Source organism: Eublepharis macularius, chromosome 4 (genome assembly GCF_028583425.1).
Source record: "Eublepharis macularius isolate TG4126 chromosome 4, MPM_Emac_v1.0, whole genome shotgun sequence".
Classification (NCBI taxonomy): domain Eukaryota; kingdom Metazoa; phylum Chordata; class Lepidosauria; order Squamata; family Eublepharidae; genus Eublepharis; species Eublepharis macularius.
The window spans coordinates 7,432,604-7,455,866 of record NC_072793.1 but is presented as its reverse complement, the minus strand read 5'-3'; the positions used below and the strand labels follow the sequence as shown (position 1 = coordinate 7,455,866).

Below are 23,263 nucleotides of genomic sequence, written 5' to 3'. Positions count from 1 at the left end.
TAACAACCTGGATGTTTAGCTTAAAGGTGGTTGGATTTCTGAAGTCGTCCTAGTTGCTACTCAGTCCACTGTTACTGTACTAAGTATCCCTCCTGGGTGTTACCATCAGTCCTTTTTATCTGTAAGTAACTCAGCGTATTCGGCCATCTCACGCAAAAAAGGAAATGGGGGGCGCCATCATCCCAGATCCTTTTGCAGTTTGGGACTCCTGTTTCTACCAGTGAACCTTCCATTAGCATGTGCTTGGGACGGGAAAGTCGTGTTGTTTAATGTGACAGCATGTGCCTTGAAGTGATCAGTTCTGCCTTGGGGAAGTTTCTGTTCGTGCTCATGTTACCCCTTGAAATATTCTTCTTTCTAATGAATTCCTTGTGGCCACTACATCTCCCCATCAAAGCAGCTTCCTAGAAAGTAATGAAAACTCGATGACACAGGAACAATGGGGATCTTGTGGTTCTGTGTGTCATGTTCTCTCCTCTTCTTATGCATGGCCAAGTAAGTGGATATTTCCACCGAAGTGTAAACCACTGACATCGTGGCCAACTATGTTTTCTCACAGAAGCAGAAGAATCTAATTAGATAGCCGGCATGCATAGCATGTGACCCTGAGAATCCCTCTGGTTTGTTGATACAGCAGCACTCTGTAGGTTGTCATGATGCTTGAATTATATTACTCTTAAGTGATGTTATGATGGCTTTTATTGAAACTGCTGATGATTGACAGGCTAAAAGCACAAGTTTTCCAGCAGCACAGTATATCTTAATGTACACCCTGCCTGTTTGCCCTCCTGAAGGCCACCAAGGCAGCTAACATAATAAAAATATCTTTAAAACCATCTCAAACAAACAAAAACACATCATCAAAACAATTAAAGCCAAAGCTTAAAATACATATAAAAAGACAAAAACAATTAAAACATAAGGCAGGCAGGAAGGATGACTGAGGAAATATCAAACCAAGTCTTCACCCGCTTGCAAAAGATAGCCACAGAGAGGGGAGAGAGCCCCATTCTTCTGGCGCCATGACTGAGAAGACCCTCTCCCAGGTTGCCACCTGCCTGGTCTCACAAGGCCTGGGCTCCTGAAGCAGGGCCATGGAAGATGACCATTGTTGTCAAGGAGGTTTGTAAGGGAGCAGGCAGTCGTTCAGATACGCTGGTCCCAAGCCAGAGAAGTTTTTAAAGGTCAACACCAGCACCTTGAATTGTACTTGGAAACAGGTTGGGAGCCAGTATAGATGGACCAAGACTGGAGTGATATGGTCCCTATGATTCACTCCAGTCAGCGTCTTGCCTGTACCATTTTGCACCAGTATATGTTACAGAACACTTTCAAAGGACAGCCGCATTCAGAGAGCATTGCAGTAAGCTGATCTAAATGTAGCTGGAGCATGCACCATAGTGGCCAGATCTTTCCTGCCAAAGAAAAGCTGCAGCTGGCTAATCAGTCGTAGCTGGTAAAAGACACTGCTGCCCTCATCTTCCACCGACTTATCCAACATTAGGCCTGGATCCAAGAGCACTTCAAAACTACAGACCTGTTCCTTCAAGGGAAGAGCAGCCTCAATCCAGAACAGGTGACATTCTAAGACCTAGGTCAGACCTTCCACTCGCCAGTAGTACTTCCATCTTGTCAGGATTAAGCTTCAGTTTATTAGCTAGCATCTACTCCATAACCATAACTGTCTCCAAGCACCAGTTCAGAGTTTCTACAGCCTCCATGGGATTGGCAGGAGGACAAGATAGAGCTGAGTGCCAACTGCATATTGATGACAACCCAGCCCACATCTCTAGGTGATCTCACCCAGCAGTTTCATGTAGATGTTAAAGAGCAAAAAAAGGACAGGATGAAGTCTTGCAGGACCCCAGAGGCCAAGCAGCTGAGCAATAGTCCCCCAGCACCACCACCTGAAACCTGCCCTTCAGGTAGGACTGGAACGTCTGCAAAACAGTGCCTCCCAGAAGGGCAGTCCAGAAGGATACCAAAATAAACGATATCAAAAACTGTGGAGAGGTCCAGAAGAATCAAAAGAGTCATGGCCCCCCTGTCCTTCTAGCGCAGGTCCAGGGTGACCAAGGCCCTTTCAGTCATGCCTGAAATTGTATTGGAGAACATTCAAACAAGTCTTTAGGAATAGATGCTCAAAGAAAACATATGTCTGTTTGTTTTTAAATGTTCAGGCTGGTGTTAATTCACTGGAGTTTAGCATTTAGCTTGAGCACTTGAATCATGAAATAGGCCTTCTGAGTCTGACCCAAACGTAGCCGTGGCTTCTTAGTACGAAGTAGCTGAAGCATTGCATCCTAACGTGTGCTGAAGCCCTCAGAGTGCCTCCAGCTCTCAGGCCTGGTTGTATCCCATTTCCTGTCTTCAAAATGTTTTCTGTATTTTCAACATACAAGACAGCTAAGCTCCGAGTCTGGTTGTGAGGTTTCCTCTCGTTTGTTGCAGGAATGATGTGTATAGTGAAGCCTGATGGCCTGCCTCAGCTCTGCAAGACTGATGAAATTGGGGAAATTTGTGTCAGCTCCAGAACAGGAGGGATGATGTATTATGGGCTAACTGGAGTAACTAAAAACACTTTTGAGGTATGTGATTTATGCATCTTGTTTTGGGTTTCAAGGGAATTATGCCCTGTTTGATCCTATTAATGGAGGGATTGTCTTGGATCTTTCATGTAATTGTAGGACAAGATTAAGGGTGACACATAAAGACCCTTTGCCATACCAAAAAAGAAATGGTCTGATTATTTAAAATGGGTTTTCTTGGAATCTGATTGGAAACAGATATGGAGCGCCCCTTCCAATAAATCTAGCTGTTGGAATATTAAACTCCAATTTTACAAGCTGTTGTCCAATTGGTATTTAACTCCACATAAATTGAATCGGATGAATAGGTCATTGAGTCTTCTATGCTGGAGATCTTGTAAGCAGGAAGGCATGACCCTATATATGTGGTGGAAATGCCATCTTGTTCAGGAATTTTGGAGAGTGGTTCACAAAGAGATACCCAACATGGTGGGTCTTTTGTTGCCCTACTCCCCAGAATTTCTCCTATTGGATTTTTGCCCCAACTCTTTGCTAGATAGGAATATCAGATCTCTTGTTTCGACGTTGGTTGCCTCTGCTTGTTTGGTTATCGCTACGCATTGGAAATCCCTCATAGGCCCATTGCTAAAAAAAAATGGTATCAGAAAATCTGGGAGCAATATTTGATGGGTAGGATTATGCACAATCCATTTTTGGGGAACTTGTGTATGGTAGTCCTTTTATTCAAGTATGATAAAATATGGAAACCAGTTTTAGATGTTTTAAATGCCAAAAATGTAATCCCCTCAATGCAACAAAGTTTAAATGCTTGTTTATTGTAATTCTTGGGGTTTTAACAATTTGCCAAGGGGGAAAAAAAAGAAAAAGAATACTTGTAGGACAAGTAGGTGAGAAGGAAATCTTTTTTTCTGTTAAGCTTTTAACATTGTTATTATTCATATTCACGTTGTTCAGAGCACTTCATGTGCATTATCTTAGTAGCCCTTACACCAGTTCTGTAAGCTACATCTCTAAGATGAGCCCCACATAGCAGATTCGGTGGGAGACTTGGGCTGAAAGAATGACTAGAGTAAGGTCAGCTGTGAGTCCATAGCTGGCAGAGGGAGCTCCCTCCCATTGGGTGGAATAGCCAGCTTGGACTTTTTCAAAGCTCAGAGCAGGGCTTTTCAGCGGCGCTCTGAGCTTTGAAAGTTTTCAGGCTGGCTTTTTCACCCAATGGGAAGAGGGAGCTCCCTCTTCCCCCCCTCCCATCAGGTGAAAAAGCCAAGAACTCCTGCTGTGATCTTCTGTATGCTCCAAATTTTTACAGAGCATACTGAAGGGGCTGAAATGCCCTAATCCCGAAGCAGCTTGCCGCTTAGAGTTTAGGAGTATTCCGGATTGTTTTCCTGCTTCGGGTAAACCTGAAGCGGGAAACCCAAATCTTTTCGCTGTGCACAGCCCTACTTGTAACAGACCACAACAGCTTACTTTAAGTACAGCCTACAAAATGCAACGGAGTCTGCAGTTCTAAAGTTTAGCAATGTGCAGTAGCATCCCTTTTTGTCACATCACAAGCTGTGTGTGAATGTTGAAATTATAGGTAAAAGATGCCATATTTATAAGATTTGAAAAAGCAAAATGATTGATTCTGGTGAGAGCTGCGAGCCGTACACTTTTTAGAGGAAGGCAGACTTTTCTCACTTGAGTGTAGTTCATCTCTTTAAAGTAAAAGACCTTAGAATTGGCTTACTTTTGAAGTGAAAAAATTTTCCATCTGAGGGACTGGGAAAGCATTTGTGCCTTTTGGTATGCACATGTTTCTCTTGAAAATTCATGTGTGGATGAAAATAGAGACGTGCATTTTTTTGCATTTATGTTTTAGTTATACTATAGAGCTCCTAATTTATGGTGTGCTTTTACTGTACCTTTTAAGAACAGCAAACTCTCATGATAAATGTAAAGTGTGTAAAGGCATTGTAATGAAGAAGTAGAAATCGGCTTGGAGCTGTGGAGTGCTTCCATTGATGCGGGGTGGGGTGGCAGAATTTAATCCCCTCCATCAAATCTTTACTCATTCTCTCAAATTTCATCCACACAGCAAAGAAGTTTCCTGTTCTTTACACAGTCAGTTGGATCCTGTGGCAGATCCTGTGGCAGCTTCCACTGATGGAAGGGATTTTTGTCAGCAGAATAGTACTCCCTCACCTGCCTCCTTACTAGGGGTGTGCACCTGAAAAATATTCAGGTTTCCCACTTCGGGTTTCCAGAAGTGGAAAAAAGAATCTGCAATAACCCAAATCCCAAAGTGGCAAGCCGCTTGCAAGCGGAACGAAAAGGGGTGCTTTAACTTTCAAACCCCATGCTGCTTGCTTCAGCTGACGGGTGGGGAAGAGGCTCCCCTGCCCATCAGCTGAAGCAAGCGACGCAGGGGTTGAAAGCACCCCTTCTCATGTCGCTTGCAAGCGGCATAAAAAGGGGGGCTTTCAAACCTCCCGTCCTGCCGGTTTTTTTCCCCCATGGGAGGGTGAGGAGGGAAGCACTTTTCTGGCTGTTTGCAAATGCACACAGCCAGTAAAGTGCCGCGGGCTGCTCCTGCTTGACCTGAAGCTTTTCAAAGTGATCTGAATTGCTTCTGAAACCTTTGATTCAGTATTTCTGATTTGGGCCAGTGATGCTGGGCCCAATTCAGGAATCGGAAATCTTTCTGAATGGGGCCTGATTCGGGGGTTTTCCCCCTAATTGGAATCCCAAATCGCACACCCCCTACCCCTTACCACTGCAACCCAGAATGATCCCAGAAATGCTATTCCTGGGGACCTTCCTCCCAAATAGTGCAGTGGGGAATCAGTAGGAGAGAGAAAGCAGAGAAAATTGCAGCCCCCCCCCCGAAATTTACTATGTGATAAGCCTTGCACCCCTTTGCCCATTCTGTCCCTACTGCCCTTCCATCTCCTTATTTTCATCTTTCAGATTAATCTTTGACAAAAAAAAATCCATCTTTTTAAAAAAAACCTGATCTTGAGAGTACAAGTTTTCTTTAAAATAAAGCAAGGCCTTTGAGGGGCGACAGAGGAGGTACGCTTTCTGTTCTAACGACAGGGAGTTCTGCACTGCAGAAAAGTAACTGGCTTCCCAGGGAACCAGAGCAGCAGATGATGCCCTGCTTTCCCATCTCATCACTTTTGTTCAGCAGAATTCTCTCGTGCCTGTTGTGGAGAGTCGTTGTTTTTGTCTGTGCTTGCACTCAGTTCCAATTAATGTCAGCACTAGGGTTATATAAGCAAAGTATGCCCTAGAGAAAGGATTGATTCCCCCCCCCCCAGGGCTTCTTGCATCTGGAAAGAGCTACACTGAGGACACGCAGCATCCTCTCTCTCTCTCTCTCTCTCTCTCTCTCTCTCTCTCTCTCTCTCTCTCTCTCTCTCTCTCTCTCTCTCTCTCTGCAGAAGTGCATTGTCCCTTCTGTCACCAATGGCCTTTCTGTTTTTTCTTTCAGGTCATCCCTGTGAATTCAGCTGGCTCTCCTGTGGGCGATGTACCATTTGTGCGCTCTGGCTTGCTGGGTTTTGTCGGGCCTGTATGTTGAGCTGCTTTCATTTCATGTTATGTTACTGGGAATGGGTGTACACAAGTGCCTCAGACAAGCTTCTTTTGGATAAACATGCTTTTAAAAGCACAGACGTAATTCTTCTGAGATGCAAATAATGTGCAAGAGAGAGGCCCACAAATCCAGTAGCTGAATTGCTTAGATCAGCATTTCACAATCTTTCGATATGTGACATCCCTCAGTTGAGAATCAGAGAAACTCTTCCATCTTACATGCTGATTTCCCCCTCTTCTTTCCATTCCCAATGAAATGGGTTGGCACCCTCCTTGGAGCTCTGGCTAATTGACATTGCTCAGCTATTCAGGGGTGGGATTGTGCTTTCTAGGCCAATGGTCTTCAACTCCATGGCCTGGGAACCTCAGGTGAATCATGAGCCCTTGTAGAGCTGTCCTTTTTCCCCCAGCCTTTCAGAAAGACCTGCCTGTATTATTATTATTACTATTACTATTACTATTACTATTACTATTATTACTATTACTATTACTATTACAACTGCACCCAGTTGTTATATACCACTCTTCTAGACAAATTAGTGCCTCACCCAATGCGGTGAACAAGTTACTGTTATTATTATCCCCACAATGCAGCTGGGGAGCTGGGGCTGAGAGGAGTGGCTGACCCAAGGCCACCTACTGAGCTCATGGCAGTAGTGGGATTCGAACCAGCAGAGTGCTGATTTGCAGCCAAACCACTTGATCAGTGTGCTACAGTGTTATATGAGTATATAATAGTGCATGAGTATATAACAGTATATGAGTAGAGAGCACTAACAAAGGCAAGACAATTTGAATTCATGTCATGAGGAGAGAATGATTTTGTTTGCTGATGATTTTTTCCCTACAGGGAAGCCTGGTGTTCGTTGTTGGGAAAATTGATGGACTGCTGGTTGTTAGTGGACGCAGACATAATGCAGATGACATTGTCGCCACTGGGCTGGCGGTTGAATCTATAAAGACAGTTTACAGAGGAAGGTTAGTAAGTGTCTCCCTAAAGGATAATGATATGATTACGTTATCCTGCCAAGTGGTATTTTTTGAGTCTCTGAGCTACTTGTTTGTAACGTATTTTCCTTTTGCAAATATCTTTGTTTGAACATGTATGATGCTTTTAATTGTTGTAATGCTTGTAAACCTCTATCGAAATCCTGCCGCATACTGATCTTTAAATAATGGGGAGTAAATGAATTACCTCTGTGTCCTGAATTTGGCTCAAAAGTGGCAGGAACATTAGATTTGTTTTTACTGGCTACATGGAGGTCTTGGGGTCTTCTATCAACAGCAGGAGGACTGATGGCAAAGTGTGGGAGATGAAACCTCTCAAAAGCTGTTAATGTACTTGATTGGGATGAACGTTGCAAAGTTTTGCAGCTTCCTCCACAGATAGCGAAGATCTTGTGAATTCTAAACAAAATTACTCCTGCTGCAAGGATTAACTGCATTTTGCAAGAAGTTTCAAAATGTAGCCTCCAATATTGTGAATCTAAAGAGCTAGATAAATACAGAAACTTCTTGTAGTGGAGAAGACAGATTGCATTTTGTAAGGACAGGGAATGCAAACAAAATGGCATGGAGGGATTCCTGAAACAATTGCTATTGGTTCTTTTTTCTGAGATTTTGTGCCTTGATGTTTCTTGAGCAGCCACCCTTGTCTCTATTAGCCCAGTTCTTTTAGGGCCCATCGTGTACAAGACATGGCATCAGATCAGAGTTGGTCACCAAGTTTATTTATTTTTATTTATTTATTTATGTTATTTATATTCCGCCTTTCTCACTGAGACTCAAGGCGGATTACCGAGTTGTAGCAGATCCTGGGCTCTGGTTAGCGTGTCCATGTGGTGCATGTGTTTCTGAACATCTGTGTTTCTCACTCACACTACCGTGTGTACTTGAAACCTGTAATTCATGCAACAGTTCCAAGTCTGTTGTTCCTTAGTGTTCCCGGACAATCGTTTATTGTCCTCTTTATTGCACCACTTAGTTTCAGATCTTGGTTGCTGCTCCTTTCCCAGGCTCTGCTTCTGCACCAACATCTTGCTTGCTTGTAAGCTGTTTGGACAGCCATTGAGCCATCTCTGGACTCCAAATTCACCCCAGCTTATTACAGAGGAGGTGTGGTAATAGTCTATATTCCAGTTTAGGTAATCTTCGTCAGACACAAAAATAACTGAAATATCCATGTATTTCACTTAATTATTATCATCTTCCACATTCTGAAGTGACCTGTCCTACAAGCTGTGATGTGCTAGGTAAACACATATCCATTTATTTATCAATTTGTCCAGCTTTTCTGCCAGAATGGGGATCCAGAGCAGCTTACAAGATTCTCCCCCTCTCCTCTCATTTTTTCTTCAAAATAATGCTGTGAGTTAAGTTAGGTTGTGAGAGTTTTGACTGGCTCAGGGCCACCCCGCAAGCTTCCATGGCAGTACTGGGATTTGAACCTGGGTCTCCCAGATTCTAGTTTGACCCTCTAACGTTACACTACACTGTACCATGCTAGCTTGCTTCTTTTATGTGTACTTTGCCATATTGGTGTGTGATGCAGGCTGGATGAATGGTTATCTCAAAAAGGAAACCTAAGGAAATGAGCAGAACTGGAGTCCAGTGGCACCTTAGAGACCAACAAGATTTTCAGGGTATGAACTTTCAAGAGTCAAAGCTCCTGTCTTCAGATACTAAGGAAGTGAATGGTGACTAATGAAAGCTCATGCTGCAATAAATGCTGTTAGTCTTTGAGGAGCCACTGGACATCTGTTTAATTTTACCTAAAAAGGACCTCGATTGCCTGGCTGTCAGCCTGCATGGACTCTTGTCGCCTGCTCGGTTGCGGCGTGGCAGGTGCTTCAGTCTGCATTGATGGGCATGGTTTCACCAGGGAGGGGGGAACACGCTCTTCACCGTGTTTGCTTTCCTTTTAAGGATTGCTGTGTTTTCTGTGACTGTGTTCTATGACGAGAGGATCGTGGTAGTTGCTGAGCAGCGGCCAGATGCTTCCGAAGAGGAGAGTTTCCAGTGGATGAGCCGAGTGCTGCAGGTGAGGGGCGGGTTCCTGTCTTTTGATGGGGGGCCCTGGCGCCCTTTTATTAGAAAGAGAAGCGCCCTGTGGCTTTATTACTCATGGATTTAAGATACTGGCACCCCAGGCTCTTTCAAGGCTGCTTCCAAATAGAAAGTGAAAAAAGTACATTGCAGCAAAAGAATAGTTAGAAAAGGAGTGCTATTGTGGGGGGGGGGGTGGGAATTCAGGTACAATTAGCAGAAATAAAACCTTATCGTATAAAAACAACCAATGTGAGAAGCAGAGAAAAATATACTAATTTCTCTAAGGGCAAAGAGAGGAAGACGAAAAGAAAACCACACCTCAACAGGAAAAAGAAGCCTTAAACAGATGCCAATAAAAACTCAAAGAAAATAAGAATGTTCTTGTTTGGTGTCTAAAGATTAATAAGCTTCACAAGTCTCTGTGGGGAGTAAGTTCGATAGCTTCTGTGGGGAGTCCATAGCGCTAGCCTCATCTGTCGTCAAACACGATGGGAGACCTTTTCCACGAAAGGATTGTTTACGTCGGGGTGAGCGACACGTACTTCCCAAAGTGGGCTGCTGCTGGCAAGGATGGCCGGTTCATCTTCTGGTGGCCCAGAGGATAAAAATTTGTTCGGCTACAGAAACTAACTCCTTCATGGGTGGCCAGACTCTAGGACAAACTCAGCGCTGTCAAACAGGAAGGGCTTCGCTCGGACGCAGACTTACCATTGTATACAAATATGTCTGTTACAGAAATGTAACTTTAGGGCAGAGCATCCGTGTTGCTTACAATCTGAAAAGACTTTTTTTTTCTCCTTAGAGTGAAATGATTGGGAAAATGTTTTATTATACTTGATGAAAATTTTGTGGGGCTTCGAAGGGCCTGCAAGTCACCAGTTGGCCGTTGCTGCTCTTTGGGTTGGGGTTGGTCTGTGCAGGGGAAGCAGGAGCAGGGGCGCACATTCCTCTGGCCTCATCTCCCCTCCCCTCCCCTCCCCTCCCCTCCCCTCCCCTCCCCTCTCCTCTCCTCTCCTCTCCTCTCCTCTCCTCTCCTCTCCTCTCCTCTCCTCTCCTCTCCTCTCCTCTCCTCTCCTCTCCTCTCCTCTCCCAGATTGCTTCTGTACATGCTTTCAGTTGTCCGCTAAATCCTAAATTGGGCATGTGGGAGACTTCTTATGTGAATGTTATTGATACCTTTTTAGTACATTACATGCCTACTTGTTGGCCAACAGTTTCTTAGCTCAATATATTTTCCACAAGGTAGTAAGGACTATCCATCTTGTGATTATATTGACAATGTGGCAAAAAGTTCTTGGCTGATTCGTCTCTTTTGGCATTCTCATGGAGATGAAAGAAAAGCTAACTGCTAACTAGTACACTCTTTGTTGGGATATGATATGACCCTCTGTTTTCTTGTTCTTAGGCAATTGACAGCATTCACCAAGTGGGAGTATATTGCCTCGCTCTTGTTCCAGCCAATACTTTGCCAAAAACTCCTCTGGGAGGGATCCATATATCTCAGACCAAACAGCACTTCCTAGAGGGGTCACTGCATCCATGTAACATCCTCATGTGCCCACACACATGTGTAACCAACCTCCCAAAACCCAGGCAAAAACAGCCAGGTGAGGCACCTTGATGCTGGGGCAAAGGGGAGGCCTTTCGAACCATTACGCTGCCTGATGGATATGACGGAGCTTGTGAAAAGGCCCTACGGGAATCCTACATCATTATAATTCTCCCTAACATTTCCTTTTAGAATTTTATTTCAGAGTGTAACGTGGAGATGGGATGGAATCAGAAAAATAAATTCCATAATAGTCAAAATGTTCTGAAATAACCTTTTCCATAAATAGCAGCTGCTATTCATTAGAAAGCATTTCTGAATCCTGTAAATTTATGGGCTTGCAATTTTCAAAAACAGGAGGCTTCTCTTTGTTAACTGAGCCCTCTTTTGTTTTGTTGTGCCACCTGCACAATCCTGACATCTTTTCTACCTGATTCCTGTTTTGTCTTTCTCAGATCTAGCTCAGAAAATCTCTTAGAGTATGTTTAGCTAATTAGGCCTTATACCTGACACTCAGAAGATCTCCATACTTATAAGATGGGTTCTCTTGCTCATTAACCCTTCACCTTTATCCCTCTACTGGTTTTGCTGGAAGGGGGGTGGAGCTGTAAGACTCAGTTATATGCTTATGAAGCTATTTCCTTTCCTTCAGGAGTAAGAGTAAGAAGAATTGATTGTATATGGCCATAGGCCTTCACAATCCAAAACCTTTCATAATAAAACATGCATGCAGATACAATTACAGTAAAATACACTTTACCTAAAATGTAAACAGCTTTAAAATCAGATGATTACTAACAGACGAAAAGGCTGCAATCTGCATCAGTTGTTTACTTTCCTAGTTGCCACATTTGCTCTTATTTTCCTGGCAGCCAGGGCATAAAGTTCCATCCTATTGGAAATAATAGGATCTCTGTTTGAGAGCATAAAGTTGATCAAAATCAGGCAGAAGGTTGAGACCAGATAGAATATTGGTGAGAAATTTTCCCCTTGGTTCCTGGTATAAGGGACAGTTTTAAACATAGTGTGGTGAGTCCTCAGTTGAGGTTCAACAGATACATATACGCTGATTGATGGATTTTTAAAAAATCATCCAACTAGTATCTCAGTTGGCATAGACTGGAAGTGTAATGATGTGAACGCTACCCTGAGCTTATAAATTGTAATTTCAGTCAAATAACACACTTTAATGTGATCTTTTTGGATGGTTTTGTACCATGGAGCAAATTTTGATTTACTGATTAAAAATTTGTCAGTTAGGGCATCTTCTTTATAAATCCATTCCCTCAAGTCACCATTGCTTCCTGGAGGTGGGGGGTGGGGTGGGGTATATCAAAACGCAATGTCATTAAGGAAGGCCCGCCGAGTTTTGTCCTTACTTTGCAACAACTGATAACTCAAGTTACTGAAGGAACCAGGATTTGTTAGTTGATATTTTTTCCACAATTTAAGAATCCGCAAATGAGCACCTGCTCTGACGGAAGGGAGACCAAGTTCTACCCATGACAAGGCCGCTGGTGTCCCTTTTGATAGGGCTAAAACACATGAAAAAAATTTGGATTATTTCCAAATTGCTAGGTATTGGTTCTTTCCATCCCCAGATCTCAGTTCTATACAGTAAATGAATAATGACTTTAGAAACAAAAAGCTTTATAGCCGGTGCTATCGAAGAACCACCCCTACAGTAGTAAAATCTCATTATTGCTCCTGTTGTCTTGAGTTCTGAGGCTTTTATAAGCTTTAAATGAGCATCCCATTTCAGGGTCTCACTGAAAGTTAAACCTAGATATTTAGTGGTCCTACACTGTTCAGTTGGGGTGCCTTGTATACTCCAATGATATTTTTTCAATCTCTTCCTAAATACCATTGTTTTTGTTTTTGTGTAAGTAATTGTCAATTTCTCCTCTTTAGAGTATTTGCCCAGATTATCTAAAAGTCTCTTTAATCCAGTCCTAGTTAGAGAAATTAGGACCATATCATCTGCATATAACAATACTGACACTTTCTGGTGGCCTAAGGTTGGCACAACAAATTCTTGTCCAGATAGCTTCATAACAATATCATTTATAAATACATTAAAGAGTAGAGGGTCTATGACACACCCTTGCTTTACTCTCTTCTCTGTTGGGATTTCCTTGATTAGGGAACCCGTTATACCCACTCTGATGCTTGGGAATGTATAGGAAATAATAGTCTCTTATCTATATTAGTCTGGGCATGCTCCTCCCTAAGCTGACCCCTGTCTACTGAATGAAAAGCTGTGGCCAGATCGATGAATGCTACATACAGGTCTTTGGTTGGGCCATTCATACCTGCATAAGATAGCTGGAGAAGTGGCCATACATTGGCCTCTTCTGAAGCCTGCTTGATGGGGATGTAATATGTTGTTGTCCCTTGCCGATTCCTCCAATTTTTGGAGCCGGTATTTACCGTACAATTTAGAAACTGTATGTAAAAGACTAATAGGTCAGTAGTTGTTTGGGTCCGATTTATCTCCCTTTTATGAATGTGGATCACCGTGCTAGTTTTCCATCTTACTGGGAAAACCCCTGTATTGTTCAGCTGGGAAAATAATCTTGCAAGTATCAGGGACCACCAGCTGGAAAATGTTTTTATCAGGTCTGCTGGGATAATGATAATAATAATGATGATGATAACAATAATAATAATATTCAATTTATATACCGCCCTTCAGGACAACTTAACATCCACTCAGAGTGGTTTACAAAGTGTGCTGTTGTTATCCCCACAACAATAATCACCCAGTGAGGTGGGTGGGGCTGAGCGAACTCCGGAGAACTGTGGCTGACTCAAGGTCACCCAGCTGGCTTCAAGCGGAGGAGTGGGGAATCAAACCCGGTTCTCCAGATTACAGTGCTGCTGCTCTAGATCAGATCTTCTCCTGGAGATTTACCTGAAGCTAAGGAAGTTATAAGATTTCCAGCTTCAGCTGTCGTTACAGCGGGCCATTCTGGTAGCATCTGCACTTCTATAGCAAAGGGCCAGTTCCTTATTTTCTGCTTAGCTGGAAGTAGTGAAGATTGGTATATTCTTATATTTCCTTTCCCTCCTGAACTGTTTGTACACAGCTGTATAATTTTCCTTCTTGACCAAATGGTGTCTGCCAACAGGTGTCGGCCCTGCCTCTGTGATGGTGGGGAACCTGGTTGCTGGGAAACGCATTGCACAGGCCTCTGGGAGGGACCTTGGACAGATAGAAGAGAATGACTTAGTGAGAAAGGTGAGTTCCTGTGGCACTTCATTCAGGCTTGAGAAAACAGGTTAAAAAATTGTCTCCAGGTACCTGGCCGTCATCCCAAACTCAATGCATTCAGTTTCCAAAAGAAAGTGTCCAGAGTCCAGGGCTAGAGACTAGGAGTGTGCAGGGCCAGGGTGATTTGGGTTTCCCGATTCGGTATACCCGAATCGGGGAAAAAAATTCTGAAAGATTCAGCCCTTGTTTGCTTCGTAAAGATTTGGCCCTTGTTTTCAATGGGGAATATGCTCCTGGCTTTCCAGGAGCCGGGGGGGGGGGGAGGCATTTTCTTTAGGAATTTTTTTCTTCTTCTCCTAACTCTCCTCTAATGACTCCCCAAGTTTCAGAACGATTGTACTTCGGGGGGCCATGTTACGGCCTCCCAAAGAAGTTATTCCCATCTCCATTATTCCCTATGGGGAAAAACGAAAGGGCTTTCTAGGTGCCTTGGGGTAGCATTTTGCAAGCAAAATGCACCCAATTTTCAGGTAACCTGCTCCTACTTCTTCTCACACCCTCCCCAAGTTTCAGGGAGATTGCACTTTTGGGGGCCATGTTATGGCTCCCCAAAGAAGGTGCCCCCATCCTCATCCACTCTCACTATTCCCTTTGGTGAAAAACAAAGGGGCTTTCTACATGGCTTGGGGTGGCATTTTGCAAGCAAAATGCATCCAGTGTTCAGGGGACCTGCTCCTACCTGTACTACCATGCCCTCCCCAACTTTCAGGGAGATAACACTTTGGGGGGCCATGTTAGGCCCCCCACCAAAGGTGATTCTCCCAACACACCATATTATTTATACTGTGGAGAAGACCCATGCAGCAGCAACACATAGATTGTGGCTAAAAATGGCCACAGTATGGCCACATAGTCCCTCAGAACCAAAGTCCCCTTCCCCCACAAAACTAACCAGCCCTGCAGTAACTGCCCAGCCACTCCATTGGTTCCTTTGGTGGGAATATCCAGACTCCCACCGCAGGAACCCATGGAATGTGACATCCACGGCCACAGGCGTAATCCCCCATTCAGTCTACCCCCTCAGCAGCCCCAAAGACATGCACCCCCAAGCTCCCCACCACCCCCAGAGCAGGCTGGCCAGCCACTCCCCATTGTTCCCTGTGATGGGAGCCAACCTTAACACCAGGCAATAATACACAAACACGCATTGAATTAAGTTCAAAAAGTTTTATTTTTTAGCTTTCAGTTACATCATTAAAGGGGAGGCACATGGCACTAGTGTCACATCACAACAGTCTCCTAGGCAGTAGCACCACAACTATCCTCACATCAGAGAATCACCAACACACACAAGCACTTGCAAAAAGATTTTATTTCTTGGCTTTAAGTTATACAGCATGGAAGGCACATCACAACAGTCTCCTAAGCAAGTAAATAAAAAATAAATAAATAAAAAATAAATAAATAAAAAAACACACACAGAAGTACTTGCAAAAACACTTTATTTCTTGGAGTTCCTGGGCTGAGGGTGGGAGAAAGCATAAAACAACAGCAGCACAACATTTACAACCCCCCCCACACACAACTATAGTGACTCCAAGGAAGCCAAACCACAGTGTCACACATCCATTCCACCCAAACCAAACTGAACTGGGAGAAACTCTTGCAACTTATTCCAGCAGAACCATTGTCATTTCCTGCAGCTGGGCTCTCAGTTCAGCCAGTGGGGAAACACCACAGAGCAGAACAGTACCTGGCCACAAGCACAACACAATGGCATTTGCAGAGCACGGTTTCAGAGGTCCCCCCCCCCCCCCCGCCAGCTTCAGGCTGAACTGGAAAACACCTGTAAGTTAGTGTTGGGATGTAGCCTTCATCATCAGCTGGCAGTGGCCCCCACCCGCACCATCCCTACCTGCCCCACTCCTCCCCCACCCCTCCAACATGAACATTTTTTAACTTTAACAAAAATAACTGCAAACAACATCAAAGAACATTAAAGAACATTTAAGTACATTCTCCCTCAGCACTGCAGCATAACTAAGTTTGGCAGATGAGTTTCTTGCTGGGGGTCCCTAACCTAACCAGTCCCTATCCTAACTTCTCTCTCCCTCCAGTGGCAATCCACATTTCTGGGGCCTGTTATCAATTATCAGAATAAATTTGAGCCCACAGGGTCTGTGACAGTAGTTTCAGGGTTTTTTTCCTGTGGCGGGGGGGGGGGGAGGCCAAATTGCAGGGTGCATTCCCTTTGCCACTGAGACCCACCCTCCTCCTGCTGGATTTCTACTTCTTTACTGTACGGAAGAGCGCGATTCCCCAGGTCCTAGACTCGCAGAGGATGCAGGCCACAAGGAGGGCTCACCTCGTTCACTCTGGAAGTCCAGTCCTGAGAAATCGAAGAGCTGAGAGTTGACCTTCAGGAAGACCAACTGCTCGACTCTCCATGGGAGAAGGCAAGAGCAATGTGGGCTGACAATGTCGCCTGCATAGGAAAAGATGTGCTCGCTCTCCACACTTGTTGGAGGGCATGAGAGGAATTGTTGCACCTCGAGGGAGAGGTCTGGCCAGACCGCCTCCTTCTTGGCCCAGTAGTTCAGCGGATTGGTGGACAGCAACTCGCAGGGCTCCGCAAGGTAGTCCCTGACTACTGCCTCTGCCGAATCCTCTCTCTCATGCCTCATGATCCCAGAGGGCCCGAGGGCCCACCAGAGCATCTCCATGGACGCTCTGGCGGTAGCTGTGGGGGGGAGCCCGCTCAGAGGGGGCGTGAGAGGGATCCGCACGGCAGGGCCCCTCTCCCGCCCCTCTGGTGACAGGTGTCCCCTCTTGGCCTGCCTGCACCTCACCCGCACACAGAGGGCACCTCTGGCTTGGGTGAGGATCCTGTCCCGCTCAATGGAAGTGCCCTTAATGCACAGGTCGCACATGGTCGCCAACATGTACCACTCCTTCTGCATGAGAGGCATTAGCCTGGCAGATATGCCCTGCTGCAGCCTTCTCATGAGCGTGTGCACCGCTGGAACACTGTCTGCACGTGGTGCGTCTGGGTTCACAAAGGAGGCCAATGAACTCTTGAGCTTGTGCACCAGAGGAATGACCAAACCCAGGGTCGCCGTGTCAGATGAGACCTCTATAGTGAAGTCCTTGAAGGGCTTCAGGACCTCCACTGTCTGGGATACGGTGAGCCAATCCTCCTGGCTGAACTCTCCCACCTGACTCGCAGTGTCGCTCTCTGAGAGCCACGCCTCAAGTGCGGCCTGCTACTCCACCAAGCTCTCCAGCATGGCACAGGTGGAGTTCCAGCGAGTGACTATGTCTGAGATCAGGACATGCTCCAGCACGCCTGCCCTGGCCTGCTTCTAGTGCAATTCATGAGTGGATTTCACACTGCGTGAGAAGTGACTTGTGATCCTCCGACATTTCTGCAGGAGATACTGGAAGTCACGAGTCCTGGGGTCCTGGGGTTCCGGGGACGAGCCCACCCCAAGCACAGCTTTCACCACTAGGTGAAGTTTGTGAGCTGCACAGTAAATGCGCTCGTGGTGGCTCACCTGCCGCGCCACTGCCCTCATGTTCTGGCCACCATCCATCACCATGCATCCCATGGTGATGGTGCCCTCACCTATCCAGCCATCCAACTCCCTCCTCAAGGTGGCCGTGATGTTCTCCGCCGTGTGCAACACGGCGAGAACCTTGGCGTGGAGCAAGGCCTTGCAGTAGCTGGCCCGGCGGTCTCCCATCCTTCCCTGCCTAACTCTGGACACTTTACCTCCACCCTGAATGTCTTCGGGTTGCCACCGGTGTGCAGTAAGTGAGAGGTACGCATGCTGCACACTTGGCAGATCCAGATGTCAGATGTGAAGTGCACAGTTCTCCCGGCAACGCGGGACAACTGTACCTTCACGTGGTCCCTGGCAGCCCTGTAAAATGAGGGCACCACGGCCCTGTTCAGTGTCGTGCGAGCAGGGATAGTGTACCAGTGAAAGGCATCATGGAGCAGCCCACTGAAGTTGAAGTCGTCTACTACGGAGAAAGGCTGACCATCGACTGCAATCATATGGACAAGGTGGCACGTCATGCACCGCGTCACGTTCTGGACCCCCTTTCTGGGCACATTAGGGCCCAGCGCACCAAGCATCTCCAGCAGAGAGGCTTGGCGTCCCTGCCCTACGGGAACCCGTGGGGGGAGAGCACCAGAGGAGCCTGCCTCCTTCTGGCTAGCTGGCAGCCATGTGGTGCTACTTGTAATCTCCCCCCGAAGAAGCACCGCCTGGTGTTGCCTCTTCAGGTGGTTCCGCATTCTAGACGTGGAGAGATGGTTCACATCCCTACCACGACTGATCCGTTGCCTACAATGCCGGCACGGCAAACCGGGGGTCCTCTGTTCTCTGGAAGTGACTCCAGATATCGGACGTAATGGAGGCTGCACGCCACACAGGGGAGGCACTTACGGGGGCCCCAGCAGACACCTCCTGTTAGGTGCTCGGGCCAGACACACCGTGTCCCACTCTCGGCTCGGCTGGGTTGGTGATGGATGAGGATGAAGGGGCTGAGATGTGGGCTCTTCCACCACAGTCCCTGCCTCTTCCTCCAGCACCCTCTCCTCCTGCACAGCCGTGACAGGCCTGCTGCTGGCCTCAGAGAAAACAGGGGAGGACCGCCCAGCAGGAGGTTCCTCCTGCAGTTCCTCCAACATCCAACGGGTCCCTGGGGAGAGCATGAGGGACCGAAAGTCACGTGCCCCACGTCCGTCCCAGGAGACACCACATTCTGCCCCTCCTCCAGCAGCTGGGTGGCCCTCCAGCAGCTGCCTCAGGGCCTTGCAAACCCTCTTCCCATCATCAGAAGCCAGGCTGGTGGATGGCAGCAGCACAGGGGAGGGCCTCCTCTGCTCAGATGGGGGGGCTGCTGCAGCACTCCCCCTCCCCTCCACCCCTCTAGACTTACCTCTAGCCTTTCCCCCAGGGCCCCTCTCAGCTTTCCTATCAGCCATTCTTTCCCCTCCTTGAACCTACACTAACTACCTGTTAAGTTTTTTAAAAGAACCAAAAATTTACAATTTGGTTTCAAAACCTATCTACCTATTTCTAAATCTATGTTTCTTGTGGCTTTATTACTACTGGAGATGGTCAGTTAAATATCTTTTAAAACAACCCTATTTATTTTTGGGAACCTAAACCTACCAAACAGCTGAATTCCTCCTCAGGAATCGAGCTGGCACTAAACCCCAATACAAAGGAAAGCCCTTTTACAACTAATGTGCCCTGCCTGGCCCCAAGGGTGGCTGGGCAGTGAAACCCTAGTCAGGGGAGAACTAATAGGCAGCCTAGAAACAAAGTCCATCGTAGGAAAAAATACAACGGGCTCTAGGAAGGGGAGAACGGGAAGGCCGTCATCCCCTCCTCCTCTGTCACTGATCCCGGCCAGTGAAGGAGGGGGGTGGGCATTGCCAATTGCTCTGCTTCTGAATCCACCTGGGAGAAGAGGGGTGGGCATTGCCACCTGCTCTGCTTCTGAATCCACCTGGGAGAAGAGGGGTGGGCATTGCCACCCGCCCCACTCCTAATACCAACTGGGTTAAGGTGGGGGGTGGGCATTGCAACCTGCTCCTCTCCTAATGCCAGTTGTGATAAGGAGGGGGTGGGCATTGCCACCTGCTCCGCTCCTAATACCAGCTGGGTTAAGGTGGGGGGTGGGCATTGCTGTGAGCCACTGACAATCCCACCTACCAATCCTTTGTTCATGCAGCCTGTTTGAGGTTTCACACTGCTTTCTTGCAGCTCTTTTACTGTGCCTCCCCATGCCCATTTCTTGAGAGCCAGAGACATTTCCTGTTTCTCTGCATTGGCCTTTAAAACTCCAAGGTTGCCCTTGTGACTTGCAGTTTCTTCTCTCTGCAGCATCAGTTCCTGTCCGAGGTGCTCCAGTGGAGAGCGCAAGCAACACCTGAGCACATGCTTTTCCTCCTGCTCAATGCCAAGGTACTCCTAGGGATTGATAATCTTCAGCTATACTGTTTAGCAAAACTTTCAACGCATTGTGTTCCCTGTAGAATGTGGGGGTCACAGTTGGGGGCGGTTCTTTCTTGTTTGAGGGTAGTTTAAGGACTTTATACCACATTAATTGCCTCTTGGCATTTGGCCCTGTGACGCAGCATGGTAAGCGGCAGTCCTGCAGCCCAAGCTCTGCTCACAACCTGAGATCGATCCTGGCGGAAGCCGGGTTCAGATAGCCGGCTCAAGGTTGACTCAGCCTTCCATCCTTCTGAGGTCAGTAAAACGAGTACCCAGGTTCCTGGGGGTAAAGTGTAGATGACTGGGGAAGGCAATGGCAGACCACCCCGTAACAAAAATCTGCCAAGAAAACGTCATAATGCGACATCCCCCGGCGGGTCAGTAATGACTCGGTGCTTGCACAGGAGACTACCTTTACCTACCATTTTATTTGGGGTTAGTCGAGCTAATGGAAGGCTATTTCAACATCAGATATGATGTAGAGAGAATAATTATTCCCCAAAGTAATTCTTTTTATCAGTTTGAGTGAATTGGGACAGTGAGCAAGTGATGCTCAAGAGGCCTAAAGTGGCCAATATTTGTCCAGCCAAGTTTCCAGTGTGTTCCCTTCATGCTCTGCTTACTTATTTAGAATATGCTTCTTTCTTTCTCTCTCTCTCTCTCTCTCTCTCTCTCTCTCTCTCTCTCTCTCTCTCTCTCTCTCTCTCTCTCTAAGGGGGCCCCTGTGTGCACAGCCACCTGCCTGCAGCTGCATAAGCGGGCTGAACGAATCGCATCGATTCTGTTTGAAAAGGGACACCTCAATGCTGGTGATAACGTGGTGCTGTTGTATCCTCCTGGTAAGAGATGCAGGTGGTGCAGGGAAGCAGACCGTGCACAGTGTACCTCCTAGGAACCAAGGGGTCTGGAATGGCATATTTGGGGCAAATCGCATAACAAAACTTTAATATTTAAGGGATGCCAGGGTTGGCTGATGGCCGCTCTGCTTATGTGCTTTCAAAAGGTAAACATCTCTCTTGCTTTGTTGTTGAAACCTTAAAACATAAATCTTCTTAAAGTTAGATATTTGTCATGAAGCATGAATGCAGTTCTGGAGAATGGTTTTCCTATTGTTCTCTACAATATATACTGCGGGATGACATTCTCTACATAATAACAACAACAACATTCAATTTATATACCGACAACAGCAACAACAACATTCGATTTACATACCACCCTTCAGGACTACTTAACGTCCTCTCAGAGCAGTTTTCAAACTGTGCTATTATCCTCATAACAGGCACCCTGTGAGGTGGGTGGGGCTGAGAGAGCTCCAGAGAACCGTGACTGACCCAAGGTCACCCAGCTGGCTTCAAGCGTGGAAGGGGGGAACCAAACCTGCCTCTCCAATTTAGAGTCCTGCCACTCTTAACCCCAACACCAAACTGGAGAAGGGCCTGTTGCAGTTTGGACAATGGCCACTTAATGATTCTTCTTCTCACTCTATGCAGGTAGAGTTCTGCTCCTGCGCAGATCATCACTTAGAAACTGCTGGAGCTAAGCTACATACACGTTTGGCAGCCGGCTCCACCTCCTTCAAGGCAGAGAGTGCCACGGCACGTCTCATTTCTTATCCCACCCTTCCTCTGAGGAGCTCAGAGCGGAGAACATGTTTCTCCCTTCTCCATTTTATCCTCACAGCAATCCTGGAGCCACCATGGCGTAGTGGTTGGACTAGAGCCTTGGAGGACCAGGTTTGAGTCCCTGCTCTGCCACCCCTGCTGGTTGACCTTGGTCCAGTTGCAGACTCTCAGCCTCCTCTACCTCACAGAGTTGTTAGGAGGATCAGATGGAGGAAAGGAGAACAATGCACGCCGCTTTGAGCGGGGAGACAGAGGGTGTCACAGGAAGTATGTTAGTAAATGGCCACGTTGGTATTAGAACCTGGGACTCCCGGATCCTAGTCCGGTCGTTGCACCCTGATCTCTCTGCTGTCGTCTTCCAAAGCAAGGCCCTTGGGCTTGCAGAGCCACAAATATGTATCTCTAGACATAATTGCTAACTGTGGCTCAAAGGCCCCCGGCTTTGGTGTACTGTTCTTAACCTCCAAAACAAAATGAGAATTGAGGATCTGCTGTTCGACAGTGAAGAATTATTTAGCACCAAAGCCGATTTCTACGGAAATTACCCCGTCAGCCACCTCAAAGACCTGCATTCCGCATTTCATTTTGACCTCAGCATCACGAATCCTTTTGCCTTGCTATTAGATACACTTGCTGCTAGTACAAAGTCCTTTTCAGTCTTTCAGTGGGATCTCAGGGTCATCTTCAGGTACATCACAGCAGTGGCTGCTGCCTACCTCTTTCCCTGGGGCACTTTGATGTTCCGTATGTATACACTGGGCTAGAAGTGGCAGGCTCTGGGTCTCTTTTCCAGCATTTTTGCATCACGGCGATGCTGCTGGTCGAGCTGGGCCTCCCAGTCAGTCCTGCTGAAATCCCACCCGACGCTGCCCGTTTGTAGGAGCCCTCCTTGACTCGGATAGTGCTTGAGCATTCACACCACCCAACAAGGTGACCATCCCTGGTCAACACATGGCGTTGTTTTGTCCTGCTGCTACCAGGCATCCTTCTTCACTTGCATTTCCAGTTTGGTTTGTGGGTCAGCTGTTTGCTGTCCGATGTCTAAGACACAGCAAAAAAGGTAGAGGTCATGTGGATGTTGGGTTGCTTCTTCACATCTGTATCTTCCTTGGTCCCTACAGGCATCGAACTCATTGCGGCATTCTACGGCTGCTTGTATGCTGGCTGCATTCCAGTGACCGTCCGGCCTCCACATGCTCAGAACCTTGCTGCCACTTTACCCACCGTGCGCATGATTGTAGATGTGAGTAGCAAAGAACTGGGAGCAGCTTATCAATGGGATGGTTTGTGCTTTCCCTGTTGTTTCAGTGTAACAAGGTAGCTGTTTCTTGAGCATTAACTTGTACACACTGTGTGTGTGTGTGTTAATAAGCAGAAGACTGCATTATATAATACTGTCATGTTCAGTATTGCAATAAGACATGGTTGAAATGTACCAGTGCTGTCTAGTAATGTGTAGAAAGATAAAGTAAATGCAGACAGGTTTCTTCTTTGACTTGATGCTTTGGAGATCTGGCTGTATGTTTGTCAGACTTTCTGCAACAGTGCCACAGCCGGTTCCGAGATCTTTGCTGTGTCCTTCTGTCCTAAACTGAGCAGGAAAAACAGCTTCATTTCACTGTATAGAAGCAGTGTCATTTCTGTGGCTGAGGGTGTGGAGATTTTCGTCTTTGTAACAG

The 23,263-nt window shown here is 46.6% G+C and overlaps 1 protein-coding gene across 1 annotated transcript in view; it reads left to right on the top strand.

Moving 5' to 3' along the window:
- DIP2B (disco interacting protein 2 homolog B) overlaps positions 1 to 23,263 on the top strand; it is a 250,778-nt gene that overhangs the window by 196,226 nt on the left and 31,289 nt on the right. Inside the window, exons 19-27 of the mRNA XM_054975565.1 lie at positions 2,452 to 2,588; positions 6,028 to 6,108; positions 6,982 to 7,109; positions 9,057 to 9,171; positions 10,585 to 10,786; positions 13,860 to 13,969; positions 19,846 to 19,926; positions 20,675 to 20,798; positions 22,706 to 22,827. Coding sequence (XP_054831540.1) covers positions 2,452 to 2,588; positions 6,028 to 6,108; positions 6,982 to 7,109; positions 9,057 to 9,171; positions 10,585 to 10,786; positions 13,860 to 13,969; positions 19,846 to 19,926; positions 20,675 to 20,798; positions 22,706 to 22,827 — 1,100 coding nt within the window. The remainder of the gene's footprint in view (positions 1 to 2,451; positions 2,589 to 6,027; positions 6,109 to 6,981; positions 7,110 to 9,056; positions 9,172 to 10,584; positions 10,787 to 13,859; positions 13,970 to 19,845; positions 19,927 to 20,674; positions 20,799 to 22,705; positions 22,828 to 23,263) is intronic.